Here is a 21,827-nt window from a genome sequence, read left to right as displayed (position 1 = left end):
TGGTGGGTACCGTCCAGTATCTTACCCAAATGACCACCTTTCATGTGAGATCCTGGACAATGAGTGCTAGCATGGAGGGCATCACAGCCGAGCCCAATCACAGCTGGTGCCTACATGTACACCCACTTCTGGAAGTTACCAAGAGCTGGAGCCCTGGCTTTGTTAATTCGCTGACAGACATTAGAGAACTCAGTACCATCCAGGGTTCAAATCTGAGAGACAGAGGCTTTATTTTTGAGTCAATAGGGGTGATATGTGTTATGATCCACCTGGCCTCAAAGCCCAATGGGGTAGATCTTGACTTTGTGTGATAGTGTAAAACGGGTGATCGCGAGCCGGCTGCCCATTTTATATCTCTTCCAATTTTTATTTCCAATGGATATAAAAATCGTGAGAAATGTAAAATGGGCTGTTGACTCGCTATCACCCGTTTTACACTATCGCACAAGATCACGATTTACCCCGATAAGTGTAATACTCCAATATTCTATAACACCTCCTGTTATTTTTTGAACAATCAAATATGTTTTCAGTAATTTTCTTGGATAATTGTTAGTGTTGGGTCAGCCATGTAAATAGTTGCTGTTGGTGCTACTGTGCCTCTGTTCAATACCATGACATGAGTCTGCACTTGTGAAAGGTATATTGGAGAATGTACTCACCTCAACAGAATATCCCTTTGTTTTTCTATATTTCTTTGGTTTCAAAAGAAAGCTTTTCATAGACTCATAGAATAGTACAGCACAGAAGTTTCTGAATATCTTTTAATAATACTTAGCCAAAAAGTAACTGCTTAAAAAGTGCAGCTACTATAATAAAAAATGTTCGCATTTTTTCTCTCTCACACTTTCGGAATGGTCCCTGATCCAGAAATTGTAAGTTGTTTTATGAATACCTTTTTTAAAGGAGCAATGATCTTCATTAATTTAATGATAAACACAATCCTTCTCCAAGTGTTTGAAACCATATGCAACTAGGCTGGTGGAGTATTGCAATTTGTAACTGCCATTTTTCACCACCAGGTGTATTTCATGCCATCGTCCTGGGTAGAATCATAGCACTGTGATTGGCTTAGAGTTTCTGGCTGTGCATCTCTTGGGTGTGGTGAGACTAATTGGTAACAGTGCCTATTTGTTGCTAATCGACACCCAATGATAGAGATGCAATTATGTAGGGGGAAGGTCCCACACATGACTATGTTTGCAAAGTCTATAGTTTTGACTTAAGTATCTGTCTAGTCTTAAGCATTAATTTTAGACATTGTTGCTGTTTACTCTATGACAGATGAGCGACTTTCCTAAATTCAAGCTCAAGTAGTTCTAAACACACAGGAGTGATGCCCTGTAGCTTGGAGACACCACAGTGATGTTTGCACTGTAAACTGCTGCCGTGTGATCACATCCATAGTGTTCGCATATTATAATCTTCATTTTTCTTTATATTTAGAAAGTTCAACATCTTAAGAGCTTTGATGCATCATAATGTGCACTGGAAAGTGCCTCTTTAGAAGGTAAATTGGCCCAAGTAGTCAATAAATATGGGGAGTCATGCCAGACTCTGACCGAATCTGTGAACTACTAAACTGTGACTTACTGTACAACTTTCCCACAGAGTTTTGGCTATCGACATAAATCTTTTATTTATGAGCCAAAACTTCTTTGGAACAGTACACAGCACAAGCTATCCACAGCACAAGCTATCCACAGCACAAGCTATCCACAGCACAGGTTATCCACAGCACAAGCTATCCACAACACTATTATCCAGAATGCATTTAGGAATAAAAATCAATGGCATCCCTAAGCAGTAAAAATTGATGTTATGAAGAGGCTTTTCCCACAGGATAGCAGCACATCATTCACCGCACTTGACAGATGCCTGTGCCTGTGTGTAAAAATGGGTTATTTCTCTGTTAAAAACAAATGAATCCCAAGGCGTAAAGTCATCACTTTCATTAAATCACTCGCTGTTCTTTTCATCTAATAACTGCTCAGACAACAATACACTCTTTCATTTATTTTCATAGAAGAAGAATTATAGAAATTTACGGCACAGTAGCAGGCCAGTCGGTCCATCGTGTCTGTGCCGGTCAAAAAAGAGCTATCCAGCCCAATCCCACTTTCCAGCTCTTAGTCCGTAGCCCTGTAGGTTACGGCACTTCAAGTGCATATCCAAGTACTTTTTAATGTAATGAGGGTTTCTGCCTCTACCACCCTTTCAGGCAGTGAGTTCCAAACCCCCACCACCCTCTGAAAAACATTCTCCTCAACTCCCCTCTAATCCTTCTACCAATTACTTTAAATCTATGCCCCCTGGTTATTGACCTCTCTGCTAAGGGAAATAGGTGCTTCCTATCCACTCTATCTAAGCCCCTCATAATTTTATACACCTCAATCAAGTTTCCCCTCAGCCTCCTCTGTTCCAAAGAAAACAACCCCAGCCTATCCAATCTTTCCTCATAGCTAAAATTCTCCAGTCCTGGCAACATCCTCGTAAATCGCCTCTGTACCCTCTCCAGTGCAGGCCCCAAAGCATTTCTTTCCTGCTAAGAATTCAGGGTAAATGATGAGATTATGATATCAATTTAAGGCCCACCTAAAACAAGCCAGATCAGTTATTTGAGTCAGGATCATACCATGGGGTAAAGTTTACAAAGGAAATGTGAGTCTGCAGTTACATCATTTACTCAAAAATCCTTAAGAGGTGAAACGTTATGATGTCAGTTAATGTAAATAAGTGAGCATACTGAGCTCCAACCAGAGGAATAGAACAAAACTAGAAACAGTCACAGTAACTAAATGAAGAGAAAGATGTGGAATAGAATAAATTACTTTACCCCTGAGATATTAGTCCCCTTGGAATAGTGAAGAGATCTCTTTTAAAGTGTCAAAACTGTATAATACTTCAGAAGCATAAAAGAAATATCTTTGAGTGACTTTCAAAATGACACTCAGCGTATTAAAATATTTTTCTGTATACATGACACTTTTTTGCACACAAAAGCATGGCTTAGCTTTCTGCTGTGAAGTTTTGACATTTATAGTCTATTTGTAATGTCGAACCTGCTTTGTCGGAACAGTAAGGTTGCTTTTTGGTAGGCGCTGTCTCCTGTGTATCACTTGAATCGGAGACTGTAATTGGACTATCCCTGGCAAAGACCTCGGTAGACTCTCTCCATATGCAGTCTGCTGTGTACTTGTACATAAAATTTGCACGCTTAGGCCTGATTTTCTGAGATGAGTTGCTAAAAATCTGACGACTGTTTGAAGTGGCAATTTTAATTTTTAAGGCAGCGTCGACTCGATCTACTACAGTATAGGTCCCGATGCTGCCATCATCAAAGCCCACAATAATGTTCAAATGTCGTTGTGACAGACTAAGAAAAGCTGGAGTCTTGTAAAGTGAGCATGCTCCAATGTTTTTCCCATCAGCCAACCTGACGACTATTAAACTGGACACAGCCCCATTATCGTTATCTTCACTGCAGTTTCTAAAACAAATGTACACCAGGTAACGGCCATCGCGTGATAATTTCTGACACCAGATGATTCCAGTGGCAGGAACCAGGCGCAGCTTTCCACTGTGCAGATCCATGATGTTAATGTTGTCATCGCCTCGGGACAAAATTCCTAGTTTCCCATTGGGGGATATCTGAAAATCCTCCAGGTTTTTCAGGAAATTATTAGGGAGCTGCACACGTCTGCACACTGCTTCCTCCGTCACACTCCAAACAAATAGCGTTTCTGCAGATGTAATGAAAACCACATAGTCCGGAGAATCAGGGATAAGCTTGAAATTTACAATGGTTGTGCCGTCCTCACAGCAGAACTTCTTTGTTACGCTTCCTGTCCACAAGCTAACAGCCAGCAGCTTGTTTTTTGAAATACCAATTACGAATGTGTTAGGATACGTGATAAATGCATTCTGCATGGGAACCAGAATATTGCAGACTTTGTGACCAGTGGACAGTCGCCACACCCTCGAGACACCTTGGTTACAGAGCGAGACTACAAACTGATCGTTGTGTGTAATCAGTAGCTGGGATATCCGCTGCCCGTTGATGCGAAAGATGTTGTCCCCGGTAATGGTGTGCCAGATGTATTGGATGCCTTTGTCATCTGAAGTGACCATTAGCTCCCCCGATGATGTGAGAACACAGTTTTCCACAATGCCGTCGTGTTTAAATACAGCTTCAATGTATCCTGTGCTGAAGCTCCATTTATGAACAGATTCTGAACCATCCATTGTGTAGATCAGTTCACCTCTGCCTGGCAGGAGAAGGCTTTGAATTGCTTTCCCCGTTTTGTCAATGTTTGAGATTGCTGTTATGATGTCTATGTCCCAGACAGAAAGAGTACCATTGGTTGTCAAAGACAGCAACAAATTGTGTTGATTTGATTTGACCAACTTTACAATGGCTCCTGAGATTTCCTGCAAACTTGCCATACATTGTCCAGTGTCTCTCCGCCACACAAATATCGATGACATATGTGCCATTGAAGCAATAATTGAGTCACCATTTTTGGAGAGGACTGCCGATATGAAGCATTCATTGCGTTTTGCTTTGAACTTTTCAGCCACCTTCCAGGCGCTGGTGTCCAACACTTCAATGCTGAAAGTCTTACAGATGAGGATTGCACTTTGGTCTTCTGACAGCTCTAAACTCACCACTTCATTGTCTTTTCCTCTGCAGTCAAAGTCCTCGATAAGTTGGGGGTTGGTAATTTCATCTATATTCCAGACAGACAGGCTGCCTTCGTTATCGATCATCACCATTTCTTGAGCTGCAGCCAGGATGAGAAGAGATTTCACATAACCTCCAGAAAATTCTGACGTGACTGTGGAGAGCTTTTCACCACTTCCCAAGAGGAAAATGGTGGTTGTGTTCAGGTATTGTCCACAGAATGCATACACCCCATCGAGAGAACATTGAACACAAGTAACTTCATACCAGCAATGGAACTGGTAGAGCGGCCAACCATAAATTAAATCGATCACATGCACATCTTTACTTCCCTGCAACCATGCAAGGGCGTGGTTAATTGATAACGTGAAGCCATAAATAAAACAGTTGCCTCCTCCCGCAATGCAGTGCTTGGAGCCCTTGACTTCCACCTCTGATAACAGGCACGAATTATGATTGTCGTATATCAACAATGTGTTCTTTGTTGTTGACACAACCAGGTACTTCTCATCGTGAGTGAGTTTCATCCCTAACACGGCTGAGTTTGCGGTTGTAATTTGGCGCAGAATCTGCCGTGACTCCACGTCCCAGGTTGTAATAGAACCATTTTCCAACGCAGCAATGATCACATTAGGACTCAATGTAGGCAGCACCTCGATCACGTGGACGTGGCTGGTGGTCAGCGGGAGTCGTTCAGGGCTGTACGTCACATCCAAAGAGGAATGCAAAGGCACAATTGAGCAATACTTTGGGCCGTCTTTGTCGCACTCTAATAAAAGGTGTCTCAGCTTTGGTAAAGAACTAACAACAGGCAAAAGCCTTTGTTGTAGCTCAGCAGACAGTGAACTTGGGTTGTTTGAAACTTTCAACTTGATGCTTCGCAGCGTCTGTGCCAGAAATTTCAGTTCTTTCTCCTGTGAATAACTGTAAGCAAGATCAATGTCAGAAAGGACTCTGTCAAGGTGACCGATTTTGATCATGGTATATAGCCAACTGAAATTCATAATGACACTGTACATGACATCGTCTGTCCTCCCACTTCTAGTCAGATGATGCAGTAGCTCGGTACTTTTCCTATGATTCACAAAAAAGATGTCTGGCTCCAATAGGTTGCACTGGAAGACCCATGGCTGCTCAGGGACTTGCCTGTCAAAAGTCTTCTCGCCAGTCTGTTTTTCATCATTAATGCTTTTATTGTTAATGTCTAGAGATTGGATATGGCTTTGCTCAGGAAGAAACAACTTTGGTCTTCCACCGGCCCACACTCCTAAAAAGTAATCCGCCATGATGCTGTGCATTTCGTGTATGTCTTCCTCATTCTGCAGGTACAGTTTCTGAGCAATCAGATGAAGATGGCGATTTGCCCATACTAGAAGTGTGACACTTCTCACCTGCCTCTCCACTAAGTATCCGCAAAGCTCCTCCTTCAGTCTTGCGATGAAATAGTACGGTATCCGCAGTGGATTCTGAAGCTCAGACTTTGCTGTGATTTCGTTAAGAACATAGTTGTCAAGTGAAAGGACATCTTCAAGTTCCATTTCACTCAGTCCACTTTTGGTCATTGTGATGAAACCAAGAGCTCTTGAGACCAGCCTAGAACCACACTTATTTTCAAGGGACCAGAAAAGATGCTCAATACTTTCATGTACCGTCACACAAAGTGAAGTGTCATCGACATCCTTGTGTGATCTCCACTGCATGACCTCATGGTAAATCAGATTAACAAACATGGGCAGAGTACATTTTGAGAGTGCTTCATTAACATAGATCTGCTGACCTGAAGTGACCTTTCTTTTCTCTTGTAGAAGCTGATGTTTGAGAATTTGGCTGCACATCTTCCTGTCACGTTGAGGCAGCTCAATGTAGTTATCATCGTCCTGTATCAAGCATTTCAGCTTTTGTAGAATGCCATGCTTGTTTGGCAGAGTCGACAATATTACACGTACTGAGCGAGGAAGGTGAATGGGGAGCCACCACATTTTGCGTGCCTCCTCACCATCAGAGAGCTGCTCAACCGCATCAAAAATTAATACCAGTGGTCGATTAAATGAAGACTCATTCAGAAGGTTTATGAATAATTCCCTCAAGTCGTGTATTTTTTGAGGATAATTTTGTATGAGACATCGATAGTTAATAGCTAATTGTTCACAGAGACTTTGCAGTAGGGTTTTGAGCTCTGTACTTAACTCAGTTGTTCCCAAAAATCTCACAGCTATAACTGGATCAGAATTGGGGCCCATTTCCTCCTGAAGCCAAGAATAGGCCTGAAATGTAAATAATATTACAAGATTTAAACTGACAGTTGGCAACACATAAAATGATTTAATGTTAGTTCTTATTATTTAAGATATGATGTTATTGGAAAATATAAATCAAATTTGATTGAATTGCTGGGCACACCAACTTTATTCACAAACAACAGCATAACAGATGTAAGAACATAAGAAATAGGAGCAGGAGTAGGCCAATCGGCCCCTCGAGCCTGCTCCACCATTCAATAAGATCATGGCTGATCTGATCCTAACCTCAAATCTTCTATCACTCTGCATCCACCCGAACCCATGTGATCTCCCGGGAGAGGCGAAAAACCAGATAAAGACCCAATGGCCAATTTGGGAGAAAAAAAATCTGGGAAATTCCTCTCCGACCCATCTAGGCGATTGAAATTCTTCCAGGAGATCACTCTGTCCCTATATTTTCTACAGTACTTACCTTCTGTAAAGGCGATCTCCACCCCAGCCAGGAACAGGAATAAAACCATCTCCTGAAATCTAACACAGAATTAGAACACAGTAGGAGCAGAACAAGGCTACACGGCCCCTGGGCCCACTCCACTACCCACAGGGCCATGACCATTCCGAACCTAGACTCATGTCCAATTTCCTGCCCGCTCCCCGTAACCCTTAATTCCCTTTACTTCTAGGAAACTATCTATTTCTGTTTTAAATTTATTTAATGATGTAGCTTCCACAGCTTTCTGGGGCAGCAAATTCCACAAACCTACCACCCTCTGAGTGAAGAAGTTTCTCCTCATCTCAGTTTTGAATGAGCAGCCCCTTATTTTAAGATTATGCCCCCTAGTTCTAGTTTCACCCATCATTGGGAACATTCTCACCGCATCCACCCGATCAAGCCCCTTCACAATCTTATATGTTTCAATAAGATCGCCTCTCATTCTTCTGAACTCCAATGAGTAGAGTCCCAATCTACTCAACCTCTCCTCATATGACCACCCCCTCATCCCCGGGATTAACTGAGTGAACCTTCTTTGTACTGACTCGAGAGCAAGATGTCACCAGTTCTTCAGGTTAGAGATGATTCTATTGTGATTAGTGCATAGAGACAAAACAGAAAGTTACTATCTCTCATTCTCCTCTTCTTGAAATACATTTTTCCCGGGATATACAACATTTCATCTTAGATATTATTCTGAAATTTTGTACTATGTATTAATTTTGTGTTTTGTAAAACCACATAAAGTTAATTGTCTATAACATATGAAAATTCTTGTGTATAATGCGCACTTTCTGTAAGTGGCATACTGACTCACTGTAAACATTTTCCCATGTAACCACTGTTATAAAACAGTGTATCCACCTTGAGCAATGCCACATAAGGTCTGATAGTATTGAAAAAATGTTTGGCAACCATTTTCTCATTTGTTTGCAAGAACATGACTTTTCCGGTTTACCTACCTTTCCAAATAAAAAAAGAAGCTTGTCAAATACTTCTTTGTGAATAACAGTGCTATGTTAAATGAATATAACATAATTGGGCCCATAAATAATCTATTTATGGCATTGGATACTTCAGCTTTTGAAAACCAAAAGCCTCAATCTAACGATTATAATTATTTCTGTTATTGCATGTGGTGTAATGATCACCTGGGTGCAATACATAGAGGAAACCTGGGTGGGGACGATCGCACTGTAATGGAGCCCACCCAATTTTCCATCCATTGAAATCAATAGACTGAAAAATTGAGCAGGCTCCATGATAGGAGTGTGATCCTCCCCGCTGATTTTCCTTTATGCATTGAACCCAGGCTACCCTTTACACCAAGAGGAAAAGAGAAAAATCTACCCCTAGAAGTCCTGAGATAAAGGTTAATTGCCACAGATCCCTTTATTAGCCTGTGTCATTAACATGAATGTTAATCGATAGATATCCAGCAAAATTAGTAGCTGTCTGAAAATTTGGTGATTCTATCTAACACTGTTATAAACTTTACACGCTCAGAAAGCAACACAATCTATAAAGTGATGTCAATTATATTCCTTCCATTTTTAAGCATAAATAATTGGGACACTGGCTGTAGATCTCTGTCTTGATCACTTCAATATGGATTTGCAGTATAGGAGTAAATAAATAACTTTGCTGCTTGTGAAACCTACCTCATAATGTAGTTGCCTAAAGTCTGTTATTTTGTATCCAAAAATTTACAACACAGAGCTAACCGTCACTGACTGAGTGAGGGTCCCTGGAGCGCACACAATATCAATAGAAAATCTGTTGGCCTTTGGTACCCCACCAATCACCAGGCTCTAATGTTTGAGACAGCTTTCATTGTTATAGCTGTCTCCAGCTGCTGTGTGTTTAATATTACATAATGTAACGTAGCTTATGCCTGAGTACACCTGTAGACAGTTTAAGGATTGGACTAAATGCAGCTGTGCTAATCCAATCTCCCTCATATTTACAAAAAATCTTAAGAATGCCTTATGATTGTTGTCAGCAAAACAATGGATGTTGTGGGCAAAACAATTGGTATCTTGGATACCAAAACATAACTTATACTTAAAGTGGTATGTACTTAATTTAAAAAACTTAGGAATTATGCATTTTAAAAAGGAAATAATGTTGCAATCTTAAATCTAACTAAACAAGACTAAAATCAGGAAGAAATATGAGAAATTTCATCCTTGTTAAAATCACTTTTATCCTGACCTAACAAATGGAAGGTTAGGAAGAATAGATGAGAAAAAGAGATTTAAACCAGACTGCACCCACTAGTCTGATGTGAACCTGATTTTAAAATTACTTCTGTCTTTTGAAGATGGGACTTTTTTTTATACTGACTTTCCAGACTATTAACTGTTTATTTTCATTCAAACCATCATGGATTTACAATGATAATATAAATGGACTTTGATTGATCCAATACAATCATCCGATATTAAAGCACAAAAAGAATTAAGCTGCCTTTACCTGTTGTGCCACTTCTGCCAGTAGAAGGGTTTTGCCTGTGCACGGCCCACCATATACAACAAGTGGGTTCATGTGTCCTGCTTTGCAAGGCAGTATATACTTGTGTATGAGGTTCAGAGCCTCACATCGGTACTGGTAGAAAGAGGAGTACATTTTACAAAGGGACAGGTGCTGCAGAACCTCATCGTAAAGTGCATCTGTTTCAATATCAAAGTTTTGTTGAACTGTAGACTGGATAATGTCAATCATATCATCATAGAACTGTTTACAAAGACCTTCAACATAGTGGTTCTCCACGTCCCCTGAATATCCAAGTTTCATATCGCAGTGGGTAATGGAAGTGTATACTCTTAGGTTGGATGAAGCAACAATTGTAGGAATAAACTCGTCCCTGAGTTTCACAAGTTTTTCACTTGCAACTGGGTCTCGTACAAGTTTTCCATTGACCTCTATGACATCTATGTATCGGCCCATATCCGGGTTCTTCACATGACGGTCAATGTTAGCAATTTTCCTGATGTAACACACGCACTTTCTTAGAAATGCTGGCGTTTGGCTTCCCAGGGCAAACTCAAACTCATCTTCGATTGCTTTAAGAAAAGAGAACCAATATCTCAGTATCTTTTGAATAAGGGGTCACAGCAAGTCAATATATTTGTCAAGGATGAACTTTATCAACACAATTAAAAGACTCTTGCCCATAGACATCTTTAGAAGCTTACAGAGAGATTTGGAACAGTTGGCTATATATATGGCTTAAATGGAAGACCCTCTGCTAAAATAAAAGTACACCATCATTTATCAGACTTTCTACACTGACGTGAAACCAGGGCAAAGCAAAGAGCTGTAAGGAAGGAAAAAAATTGAGTGTACAAATGGGGACCTGAGAGAAATGAGATTGAATTGCTTGGGTCAAGAGTTAACCAGAAGTGACTAGAGGAAAGTGGAGCCATGTTGTACACTAGTAGGTCATGAACAGAATGACAGGCTAACTGACAAAACGACAATTCAACCTCGACAAGTTTAATGTAACTAAGTGAACACATTGTGAGTGTGATTTTTTTTTACACAGAGATGGTAATCTCTGATGACTTCTACAGTCTCAAATATTGCACAATTCTATTAATGGAGGTTACCTCTGTCCTGGGTCAGGCTTCAGTTAGCTGCTCCTGTGCCCCTGTATGATTGTCATTCAGCTGCCGGCTTAGGGTGTGCGGAAGCAAGTGTGGGTATGATTCAGCAAATGCAAAAATAAATTAAGGTGGAATGACTAAAACCTTTTTTGTTTTCCATATCCAGATGTGAATATAGCATCATTGATAAAATCGACAAGGCAATGTTTTGCTCACCTTTCCTATAAAGAGCAGTAAATATTTTTTCCAAATATTTAAAAAGACACTAGCCTGGAAATTACTATGAGCAATATTAACATACAAACACTTAACATGTTTCTCAACTATTTTAACAGAAGTGTTAGAATAACACTTTTGCCAATATAACAGGGAGAGGAAAATTAACATAAGTGTATTAAGCATTCAGATGATATCACTCTGCTGATTTCCAGGCTACTGATTTTACATAGATTTAAATAGGATATACAGCACAGAAACAGGCCATTCAGCCCAACCAGTCCATGCTGACTTTTCTGCTCCACTCGGGCATCCTCCCATTCTTCCTCATATCTTTCCTCATCTAATGCTATCAGCATAACCTTCTATTCCCTTCTCCCTCATATGCTTGTCTAGCCTCCCCTTAAATGCATCTATACTGTTTGCTTCAACCACTCCCTGTGGTAGTGAGTTACACATTCTCACCACTCTTTGGGTAAAGAAGTTTCTTCTGAATATCCTATGATTGCTTGGTGACTATCTTATATTGATGGTGTAGTGTATGTACCTTTAAGAGAGAACTACTTTTACAGCTCCTGTATACTGTAGTACCGGCAGTGACCACACCTGTATATAAGCCTTGAGCATGCCTCTGTACCCCCAGTCTTGAGACTACCCTACTCCAGTAAATACCTGTTGATTGTTAAGTTACAGCATCCGTGTGGTTATTGAAAAACATCATACTCTCAGAATCACGGATCTAACAGTGGCGACGAGTGTCGATTCGAATCTACCTGCAACTCTGCATTTCCCTTCGAAGATTCGCTCCGGGAGGGCGGTGGAAGAAAGCCGAGGCCAGAAGCACGGGCGTCGACCACGAGCAACAGCCCAGTCGTCCGGCAGAGAGTGAACATCGCAGGGGAGGCTGTGGAGAGCCGGGCTTGGTTCCCCAGCCACGACGATCAGCAACAGACTGATGACAGGTACAGCACAGACCCTTCCCCGACATCGGCGGCTGGAGCCGACCAACGGCAGAGAAAAAGCCGAGCAGCATCGACGGGGTAAGATAGAGGGTGAAGCGCACAGGGTGCAGCCGGGGGTTGAAAACCGAGCGGCGTCGAGGAAAAATAAAACAGAGAGAGAGAGGGTAACGCAGCAGCCGGGTTCAGGACCGAGCGGCGGAAACGGGAAAGGCGCACAGAAAAAAAAAATACGCGCAGAGCACAGCCAGGGCTCAACGGCTGAACAGTGTCTGCGGGGAGAAGAAGGGAGAGCGCGGGAGACGCCATTGAGCCGCGGAGAAGAAGGAAGAGCGCGGGAGATGACATTTTTAGAAGCCGCCGCGGAGAAGAAGGGCGAGCGCGGGAAGAAAGGAAAGTGCGGGAGACGCCATTTTGTGCCAGCGGAGAAGAAGGGAAAGTGCGGGAGATGCCATTTTTGACAGTTAAATCACACCCAGGGATGCCGAAGAGTGGCAGTATCTCTACATTCGACAATGAAGTCGAAGATTGGGCGACATATGTGGAACGTATTGAGGTGTACTGCAGGGCAAATGAAGTGCCAGATGCTAGGAAAGCACTGGTTTTGTTAAATTCCATGGGTGCAAAAACTTATGGGTTACTGCGAAACCTAATAACCCCAGAGAAGCCTGTGAACAAGAATTTCGAAAGTATTGTAGAAATCCTACAGGACCACTTAAACCCCACACCGCTACTGATAGCAGAACGATTTAAGTTCCATAAAAGGAACCAACACAAAGACGAAAGCAATGCTGAGTACTTAACGGAACTGCGCAAGCGATCGAAACACTGCCAGTTTGGAGTGGGACTAGCAGATACATTAAGGGACAAGTTTGTGTGTGGGCTGCAAAGTGAAGGAACCCAGAAACGGCTTCTATCAGAAAAGGATCTTACGCTGGACAAGGCTTTCAGTATGGCAGTATCACACGAAGCAGCCGCAAGGGGCGCTGCAGAGATACAACGGAGACCGCAAGAATATGGCACCAATGAGATGTCCTATGGAACAGGGAAGTGTTATCGCTGCGGCAGAACAACACACGACCAGAAGGATTGTTGGTTCAAGGACCAAGTGTGCAGACAGTGTGGAAAAGCAGGACACATAGCAAGAGTCTGCAGGTCTGGGAAGAAAACCAACAGCAAGAAATCTCCACGGGAGAAGTACAAAAAGGTACACAAGGTGATGGACAGTAGTTCAGATGAACAGAAAAGTGATACAGACTCCGGAAGCAAGGAGCTGGGTTGTCTGAAACTACATAAGGTAACCAAAATGGAGGATCACCAGACTATCTGGGTTACACTCAAGATAGACGGAGTCCAAGTGAAAATGGAATTGGACACAGGATCAGCCCTAACAGTCATAAACCAAAGGGACTACAAGCGGCTATTTTCACATATACCCTTGAAAGCTACAGAGATTGTCTTGAAGACGTACACGGGGCAAAAAATCTACCCCAAAGGAAAAATAAGGGTGAAAGTGATATACAAAGGCCAGGAAATACCTAAAATGGACATATATGTATTGCCAGATGGAGGACCACCACTGCTAGGACGTGAATGGATCCGGAAGATACAATTAGATTGGCATTCCATACAGGCACTGAAGGTTGAGGCCAAAAAGGATGACGAGGTCACACCTGGACGACTGTCAAAAATGCTAACTGACACAAAAGAAGTGTTCCAGGAGGGACTCGGAACACTAAAAGGCATAACAGCAACGATTAAAATAGAGGAAAATGCAAGCCCAAAGTTTCTTAAGGCCAGACCAGTGCCTTATGCGATCAGATCAGCTGTCAAAGCAGAGCTGGAAGGGTTGGAACGTTCAGGAGTACTGTCCAAAGTAGACTGGAGCGAGTGGGCTACACCCATCATTCCTGTAATGAAGAGGTCGTTGAGTAATACGCCTGGGGAACCAAAGAAGGTCCGCATCTGTGGGGGTTTTAAGGTGACAGTGAACCCAGTCCTTCACACGGTACAATATCCGCTTCCACGAATTGAGGATATTTCCGCCTCGCTATCTGGAGGTAAACGCTTCACCAAAATTGATCTAGCCCAGGCATACTTGCAAATGGAGGTAGAAGAAGCCTCAAAACAATACCTTACGATCAACACTCATAAAGGTCTCTATCAATACAACCGGCTGGTGTTCGGGGTAGCATCGGCTCCGGCTATTTGGCAAAGGGCGATGGATCAAGTCCTGCAAGGGATTCCAGGGACCCAGTGTTATTTGGACGACATCCTGGTCACGGGCGAAAATGACAGTGATCACCTCGCCAACTTGGAGAAGGTGCTCACCAGATTAAAGGAATATGGGCTACGAGCCAATCGCCACAAGTGCGAGTTTTTCCAGAAGCAGATCTCATATTGTGGCCACGTTATTGATGAAGAGGGGTTACATAAGTCCCCTGAAAAGATTGAGGCAGTAGTCAAGGCTCCAGCACCGGAAAATGTGTCACAACTGAGGTCGTTCCTCGGGCTGGTAAACTACTACCATAAGTTCTTACCAAATTTGTCCACGGTATTACACCCACTGAACACCCTACTGCAAACAGGGGCACCATGGAAGTGGAATGACGAACGTAGATGAGCTTTCCAGAAGTGTAAAGAATTGATCACATCAAAAGAGGTGTTGGCCCATTTCAACCCAGCACTACCAATTCGTTTGGCATGTGATGCATCACCCTATGGTATTGGAGCGGTGCTGTCGCACAAATTCCCAAACGGGTTGGAGAGGCCAGTAGCCTTTGCGTCTCGATCACTAACCTCAGCCAAGCGCAACTACGCCCAGATTGATAGGGAGGCCCTCAGCCTAGTATGGGGAGTAAAAAAAATCAGCCACTAGCTACATGGGCAGAAGTTCACCTTGCTGACTGACCACCAACCACTTGTCTCCATCTTTAATCCTAAGAAGGGCGTTCCAGTGATGACTGCACAACGGTTACAAAGATGGTCCCTGTTTCTAGGGGCGAATCAATATGAAATAGAATATAAAGGCACGAAACAGCATGGAAACACTGATGGGCTATCGCGCCTGCCACTGCCTACTGTGGAGGAAGCACCAGCAGTGGACCCTATCGAGATATTTTATTCGTCAATAATTGAACGATTGCCAGTAACGAACGCGGATATAGAGAAGGAGACCCGCAATGATCCGACGCTGTCTCGGATATATGATTTGATGGTGAGGGGATGGCCAACAACACATGGTGACTCACTGTTGCCAGCATTCTCATCCAGAAGAGAACAGCTGTCAGTATGCCAGGGGACAGTGATGTGTGGATCCAGAGTGGTGATTCCACCCAAGTTAAGGGAGAGAGTGCTAAATGAGCTTCATGAAGGTCATCTGGGGGGAGTGAAAATGAAAAGCCTTGCCAGGGCTTATGTGTGGTGGCCGGGAATCAATCAACAAATCGAAGACCTAACCAAGAGCTGCTCAGGATGCCAGAAGGTCCAAAATGCACCCCCACATGCCCCTCTACACCCATGGGAGTGGCCCTCCTCTCCATGGCAACGGGTGCATATTGATTTCGCTGGTCCATTCATGGATTCAATGTTCTTAATAGCAGTGCATGCTCATTCGAAGTGGCCTGAGGTGATAAAAAATGTCCTCAACCACTACAGAGAAAACGATTGCAGTCCTACGGACCATATTTGCCAGGAACGGCTTGCCAGAGCAGATTTGCTCTGATAATGGACCACAGTTTGCGTCCGAAGAGTTTTGAAAATTTATGAGAAGGAATGGGGTAAGGCATTACACATCCGCCCCGTATCATCCAGCCACAAATGGATTGGCTGAGAGGTTCGTACAAACCTTTAAGAAGGCGATAAAGGCCATGTGCGACGATGAAATTCCACTACAGCATAAGGGGGACAATTTCTTATTAGCCTACCGAAACCCGACACATGCAGTTACCAACCAGACCCCGGCCATGATGTTCTTTAACCGAAGGTTGAGATCTCGTCGGGACTTGCTCAGACCAAATGTGCGAAGAAATGTTGAGGATAAACAATTCCAGCACATCAATGAGAAGCCGACAAGGAGCTTCAACGTAGGATAACCAGTCTTGGCCCGTGACTACCGAACAGAGAAATGGCAACCCGGAACGATATGCACAAGGCAGGGGCCATTAATGTACACAGTGGATGTCGGGGAGAACATTGTGAGACGCCACATCGATCAGGTCTTAGCGTCACAGGAACGAGTCAACCCCATGTCTCGCGTACCTGGGGATGAACCCGATATACCGGTAGCATCTGCCTCCGAACCAGTAGCAGTGGAACCCGATGAACTAACCGACGAAAAGGGGCCAGAATCGCCTCCGCACCAAGAACAAGAACCTCAGGAAAGGCGCTATCCCGAAAGGATCAGGAAGCCGCCCCAAAGACTGAATCTATAAATGGACTATTGTTGTTTAATGTACATGTTAAAGTGTTAATTGTTATTTGAATATTATGGGTACTGCTAATCTAAAAGGGGAGAAATTATAGTGTATGTACCTTTAAGAGAGAACTACTTTTACAGCTCCTGTATACTGTAGTACCGGCAGTGACCACACCTGTATATAAGCCTTGAGCATGCCTCTGTACCCCCAGTCTTGAGACTACCCTACTCCAGTAAATACCTGTTGATTGTTAAGTTACAGCATCCGTGTGGTTATTGAAAATCATCATACTCTCAGAATCACGGATCTAACAGATGGCCTCTAGTTTTGCTCTTTCGCACAAGTGGAAACACTTTTTACTCTCAGATTTTCTTGCCAGCCGCCCCCCCCCCCCCCCCCCCCCGTCTTTCCTGATTTAGGCTGGGTACAGTTCGACCAGTGCTGACAGCCCTTCACTAACTTACCCAAATGGTCATTCTTTAATGTGAGCCCAGATACTGACAGTCACCAAACTATTTGTGAGGGGGCCAGTCAGCAAAGGGAGTAAACTATAGCTTTTATGAATTATTTTAACACCAAAAGGAAAAATGTGTACAGAACATTTGAGAAATATATATCTACATGCCAAGGTTTGTTATATGAATCCACAAAGGCTTCCTGTACTGTGCATGGATAAAGAAAACTTCTGGTCTGAATGTGTGTTTGTCTCGGAAAGAGACTTGAAACACAAGAAAAAGTGAGGTTAACACTAGGCGACTAACATCAACCAGCCCTGTTGATTACAGATAATATTAGATATCTGACCAGATTCATAGACTACAGTCACTGATAGGTAGTGTACTTTGAAAGTTTGCTCAGTGCAGAATCCACAGGCCTTCTGCTCGATTGTGTGACTGCATTACCAGGTCCAGAAATACTTGACCAAGTGCTAGACAGCATCTCTTGGACTAAAGTTAAGTAAGCTGTTGTAATATTACAATGAAATGCAATGGCCAGCAAACAGTGCGTCAATTACACTGCCTGTTAAATGCTGGGCAGCAGGTGGAGCAAGTTCTGCCTGAGTATATTCAATATGACAATATTCTCATTTGGAAGTAGAAACGAGTCTGCCATGATTGCTTTGTGTATTGTGGGATCTTGCCACTACCAGTCCCAACAAAGTCTACGCATCAGTGCTGATCAGCGGATAGAAAACAAAACCTGGTCCTAAAAGTTCGACTTTACTCCAGGCTTTTCACCATCAACCTGATATTTACAATAGAGCTACTGGCAGAAAGATTACACCAGTTCATCAAGCCAAGTTTGCAGCCTTGTTGATCTCAAGAAGACCTTTAATTGTGCAGCATTCTGGCTCTAACTGGTGGACAAGGATGTGCCTGCAAAAGCTCTGCAAATGTTTCAGTTGTACAGTGCTACCACTAAATGTATTTGGTGGAACTAGCTGCCCACGGTGTCTTGCACTAAATCTCATATTCATCAAGAGTGATACCTTCATCACTGACTGTGCTCTGTTTATGATCAGCCTCTCTCTTTATATAAAATATATATATGAGGGAGTGTTGCACTGTTGCAGGAGCCGTCTTTCAGATGAGACGGTAGACAAAGAAAATTCTGTGGCACTATTCGAAGAAGAACAGGGGTGTTCTCCCCGGTCTCCAGGCCAATATTTATCCCTCAACCAACATCCGTTAAACAATTATCTGGTCATTATCACACTGCTGTTTGTGGGACCTTGCTGTGCACAAATTGGCTGCCGCATTTCCTACATTACAACAGTGACTTCACTTCAAAAGTACTGAATTGGCTGTAAAGTGTTTTGGGATGTCCTGAGGTGGTGAAGGATGCTCTATAAATGAAAGTCTTTGGAATTCTCTACTGGTATTAAAGACAAATGCTGCAATATCTGCTTTGAAGATCAAACACTGCCTCTGTGCAGACTGGCACAATCTGATTTAGACATGCATTCCATTGAAACTCACTTTACATAAGTATCCATAAAGTATCACAAACGGGGGTAGAGGTTGACCTAGGGGCTGCAGACCAAGCAACCTTTTTGAACTATTTGGGGCAGAAATCCATCCAGGTCAGTTTTTGGCAGCGGCCCAGAGGTAAGTCCAGAAGGGGGATTGGAGCGGCGAATGCAGGGGGAAGGAGATTGCTACAACTGTGGATTTGGGGACAGTTTTTAATTTTTTTTTTTAAATGACCTTTTATTGGCGGCTGCAGTGCCTGCCTGGCTCATCGCTGTCCATTTTATGTCAGGGGACCTAAAACAGATGTTAAGTTCCTCAAATGTGTAAATAGGGGACCCAACGCCTGTTTTAGGACGCTGGCAGGGACGCCTATAAAATGGCCTGACCCAATTTTGGGTCAGATGTTTTTCAGGTGTTCTTGTGGGCAGGACATTGTTGCCCAAAATTGGGCTTCATGCATCTGTAAAATGGGCACACCAAGGATCAATTTCTACCGCTTTATTCCTGCACACTCTGAACTCCGACTTGTGCATTTATGAACTTATGTGCGTGTACACTGTAGCCAGTCCTGCAGCAAGAATGCACTTAACTTAAAGTAAACCGACATTAATGGGTTAAGCGGCTGTACTGTAAAGGCAGTTTTGTAAATGAACCAATCATAAGAAATTGACCGAGCTTCATATCCCAGCATGCCTCAAGGAACCAACGGGACTTTAAAATGAACTTTTTAAAACAAGCTGTGAGCTGAACAGAATGCAGGTGGAAATTATTCATACAGAGACACAGACACGATTGATTGACTTTATGAATATGCTAACCAAGGAAGTAGCTGGAGTAATCAGACCACACAATGACATGTGTTTGTTTAAATTTAACTGACTGTCCTGTCCATTGAACCCCTGTGGTCAGGCTGTTAACAAGACTTACAAATCAACACGACAGGTAACGACCATGGTTCCACTGAGCCTGGATCCCTCAACCTTTGGAGGTATTAATATCAAATTGTTGCTGGAGTAAAACCCATTCGCCAACCTTTCAGAATGCCGATAAGCCCAGAACTTTTCACCATCAAAACACCTTTGTGTGATAATGGTTGAACATTGAACAGAATGAGGACATTTCCTTGTGTGATAATGGGCTATTCACTGACCCAGGATGGGGAAGTGATCAAATCAAGTAATCTATAGATTTGCAGAGACAGACAAGATTAAGATGGTACAATCAAAGGGGGGGGGGCGGTTGCATCAATCAATTGCCATGGGTACGATCTTTGTATTATAAAAAGGGTGCGTTTAGGAACAAACTTCGGCAACTTGCAAGGGAACTGTGGATGGATTTGATCACCCGTACAAATGGAAACATACTCCTCCGAGTGATCGCCGGGGTGAGTGGTGTTTGAAATTGAAGAACGTTAAAGGGAATAGTGTATGTGAATACTGTTTGAAGTTAAAGGGAACAGTGCATTGATGTTTGTGTGTTATCCGTAGTACATTAAACAGTTAAAAGAATACTGAGTTGTACTGGGTTATGAACCTTGACCATTTTACCCCACCCAGACGGGTTCAGATCGGATTCTGGAATTAGATTATAAGAGGGAAGGTGCGGGTTCACCTACCTATAACATTTAAGAGGGAGACATATGAGCAATGCATTCAGAAATTGTCTCCTTCTGTGCTTTAAGAGTGTGAGTGTGAGTAAGAAACTGCTTTAGTGACTTACAACTTATGACCTTTTTGCCATCAGGGGAAATACAAGTTTAATGAGTTACTTACAGCACAAACTGACTTTAACTTATTCTTCACATATACCTTCAAACTGATCTTCAAACAGCTAAGAAATATTCCAACATCAGCTTTTGGAACTGAACACTATTTTACAATTTACATAGTCAGGCATTCAAATGCTTAATGACTTTCCTGGTTTTGACTGTTTTGATTGACATTTGGCAGCTTGAAGAAAATCTCACCCCATTTATTTCTGTGTAAGTCAGTTTGTAAATGTCCAAGACCATTAGTTAAATTTCAATGACATTGCTGATTAAGTTTGGTATTCCTCAAAGTACGTTGTTAGTCATAATGGAACTGACTTTATTTTCACCCTTGAACTGCTTGGTCTCATAGTAACGAAGAAAAAATCAAAGTTCTCACCCGAACAGAGATATTTCTTGGCTTTGCTACTATTCATCGTTCCTCGTTGCTGCAGTGAGGTTACAGCAGTTTTGAAAATGTTCTTGATCTCCTCTGATATTTTCTTCCATTTCATGTCGTTGGGAGAATTTACAGTTGCATCTATCTACACAAGATAAAGTGAAAGATATCTTAAATTGATTCAGCATAAAATTGCCACTAATCTGCAAGAGTGGCCTGCACTGTATTGGTTGGTGTATGAGGTGCAGAGACATTATATTTCTCAACAAGAGAGAAATTAAATTGTCAGGCAGATTGCCTGGGCCTCTTTCATGCATCTCATGATGGTCAGTTCAAGTTCATTAGCAAAGGTTGTTTTTCACTTTTAATAAAGTGGCCAATTACCTAATGAGCCACAAAGAATCTCAACAATGCGCCCGTGATGTAGCAAGCAGCATCATGTGATTGTGTTTGAATCTGCTCCACCTCTGTGACAGCAAGTATGCAACATTTTAACCAAAGAATTGAGTTAAATAGGTTTTTGTGAAATGAAGGTAGTAAATTTATTGGTATTTTCACCATGTGACTGATACCCACAGTTACCAGTGCTCAACAACAAAACATTCCACCCTCATGATTTTGCCATTCATGGGCTGGATTTTCATGGGAAGACTGGTTGGGGGCAGGGGGTGGTGCTCCGATGCGGGAAGGAAACCCAGGAGAACGACTTTAACGGCAGGGCCTGATTTGCATCGTTTTTTTTAAAATTCGTTTTTTATGGGGTGTGGGCATCGCTGGCAAGACCAACATTTATTGCCTATCCCTAATTGCCTTCGAGAAGGTGGTGGTGAGCCGCCTTCTTGAACCGCTGCAGTCTGTGTGGTGAAGGTGCTCCCACAGTGCTGTTAGGGAGGGAGTTCCAGGGTTTTGTCCCAGCGACAATGAAGGAACGGCGATATACTTCTAAGTCACGATGGTGTGTGACTTGGAGGGGAACTTGGAGATAGTCATTGCCTGGCACTTGTGTGGCGCAAATGTTACATGCCACTTATCAGCCCATGCCTGAACGTCATCCAGGTCTTGTTGCATGCGGGCATGGACTGCTTCATT

General features: G+C 42.7%; 1 protein-coding gene across 4 annotated transcripts in view; it reads right to left on the bottom strand.

Annotated features, from left to right (window-relative positions):
* Positions 1-360: 360 nt before the first annotated feature.
* nwd2 (NACHT and WD repeat domain containing 2) overlaps positions 361-21,827 on the bottom strand; it is a 230,675-nt gene continuing 209,208 nt past the window's right edge. For 3 of the 4 annotated variants that reach the window (XM_085968432.1, XM_085968448.1, XM_085968460.1), the window contains exons 6-8: positions 20,739-20,883; positions 9,893-10,482; positions 2,477-6,948 (exon numbers count right to left, since the gene is read on the bottom strand). In XM_085968432.1, coding sequence (XP_085824558.1) covers positions 3,010-6,948; positions 9,893-10,482; positions 20,739-20,883 — 4,674 coding nt within the window. In that variant the 3' untranslated portion in view covers positions 2,477-3,009. Of the gene's footprint in view, positions 1,885-2,476; positions 6,949-9,892; positions 10,483-20,738; positions 20,884-21,827 lie in introns of those variants that run through there. The other variant, XM_085968441.1, reaches the window with a different exon arrangement.

This window comes from Somniosus microcephalus, chromosome 2 (genome assembly GCF_052327205.1).
Source record: "Somniosus microcephalus isolate GS21.2 chromosome 2, FLI_Smic_1.0, whole genome shotgun sequence".
NCBI lineage: Eukaryota > Metazoa > Chordata > Chondrichthyes > Squaliformes > Somniosidae > Somniosus > Somniosus microcephalus.
This window is presented reverse-complemented; position numbering and strand designations above follow the sequence as displayed.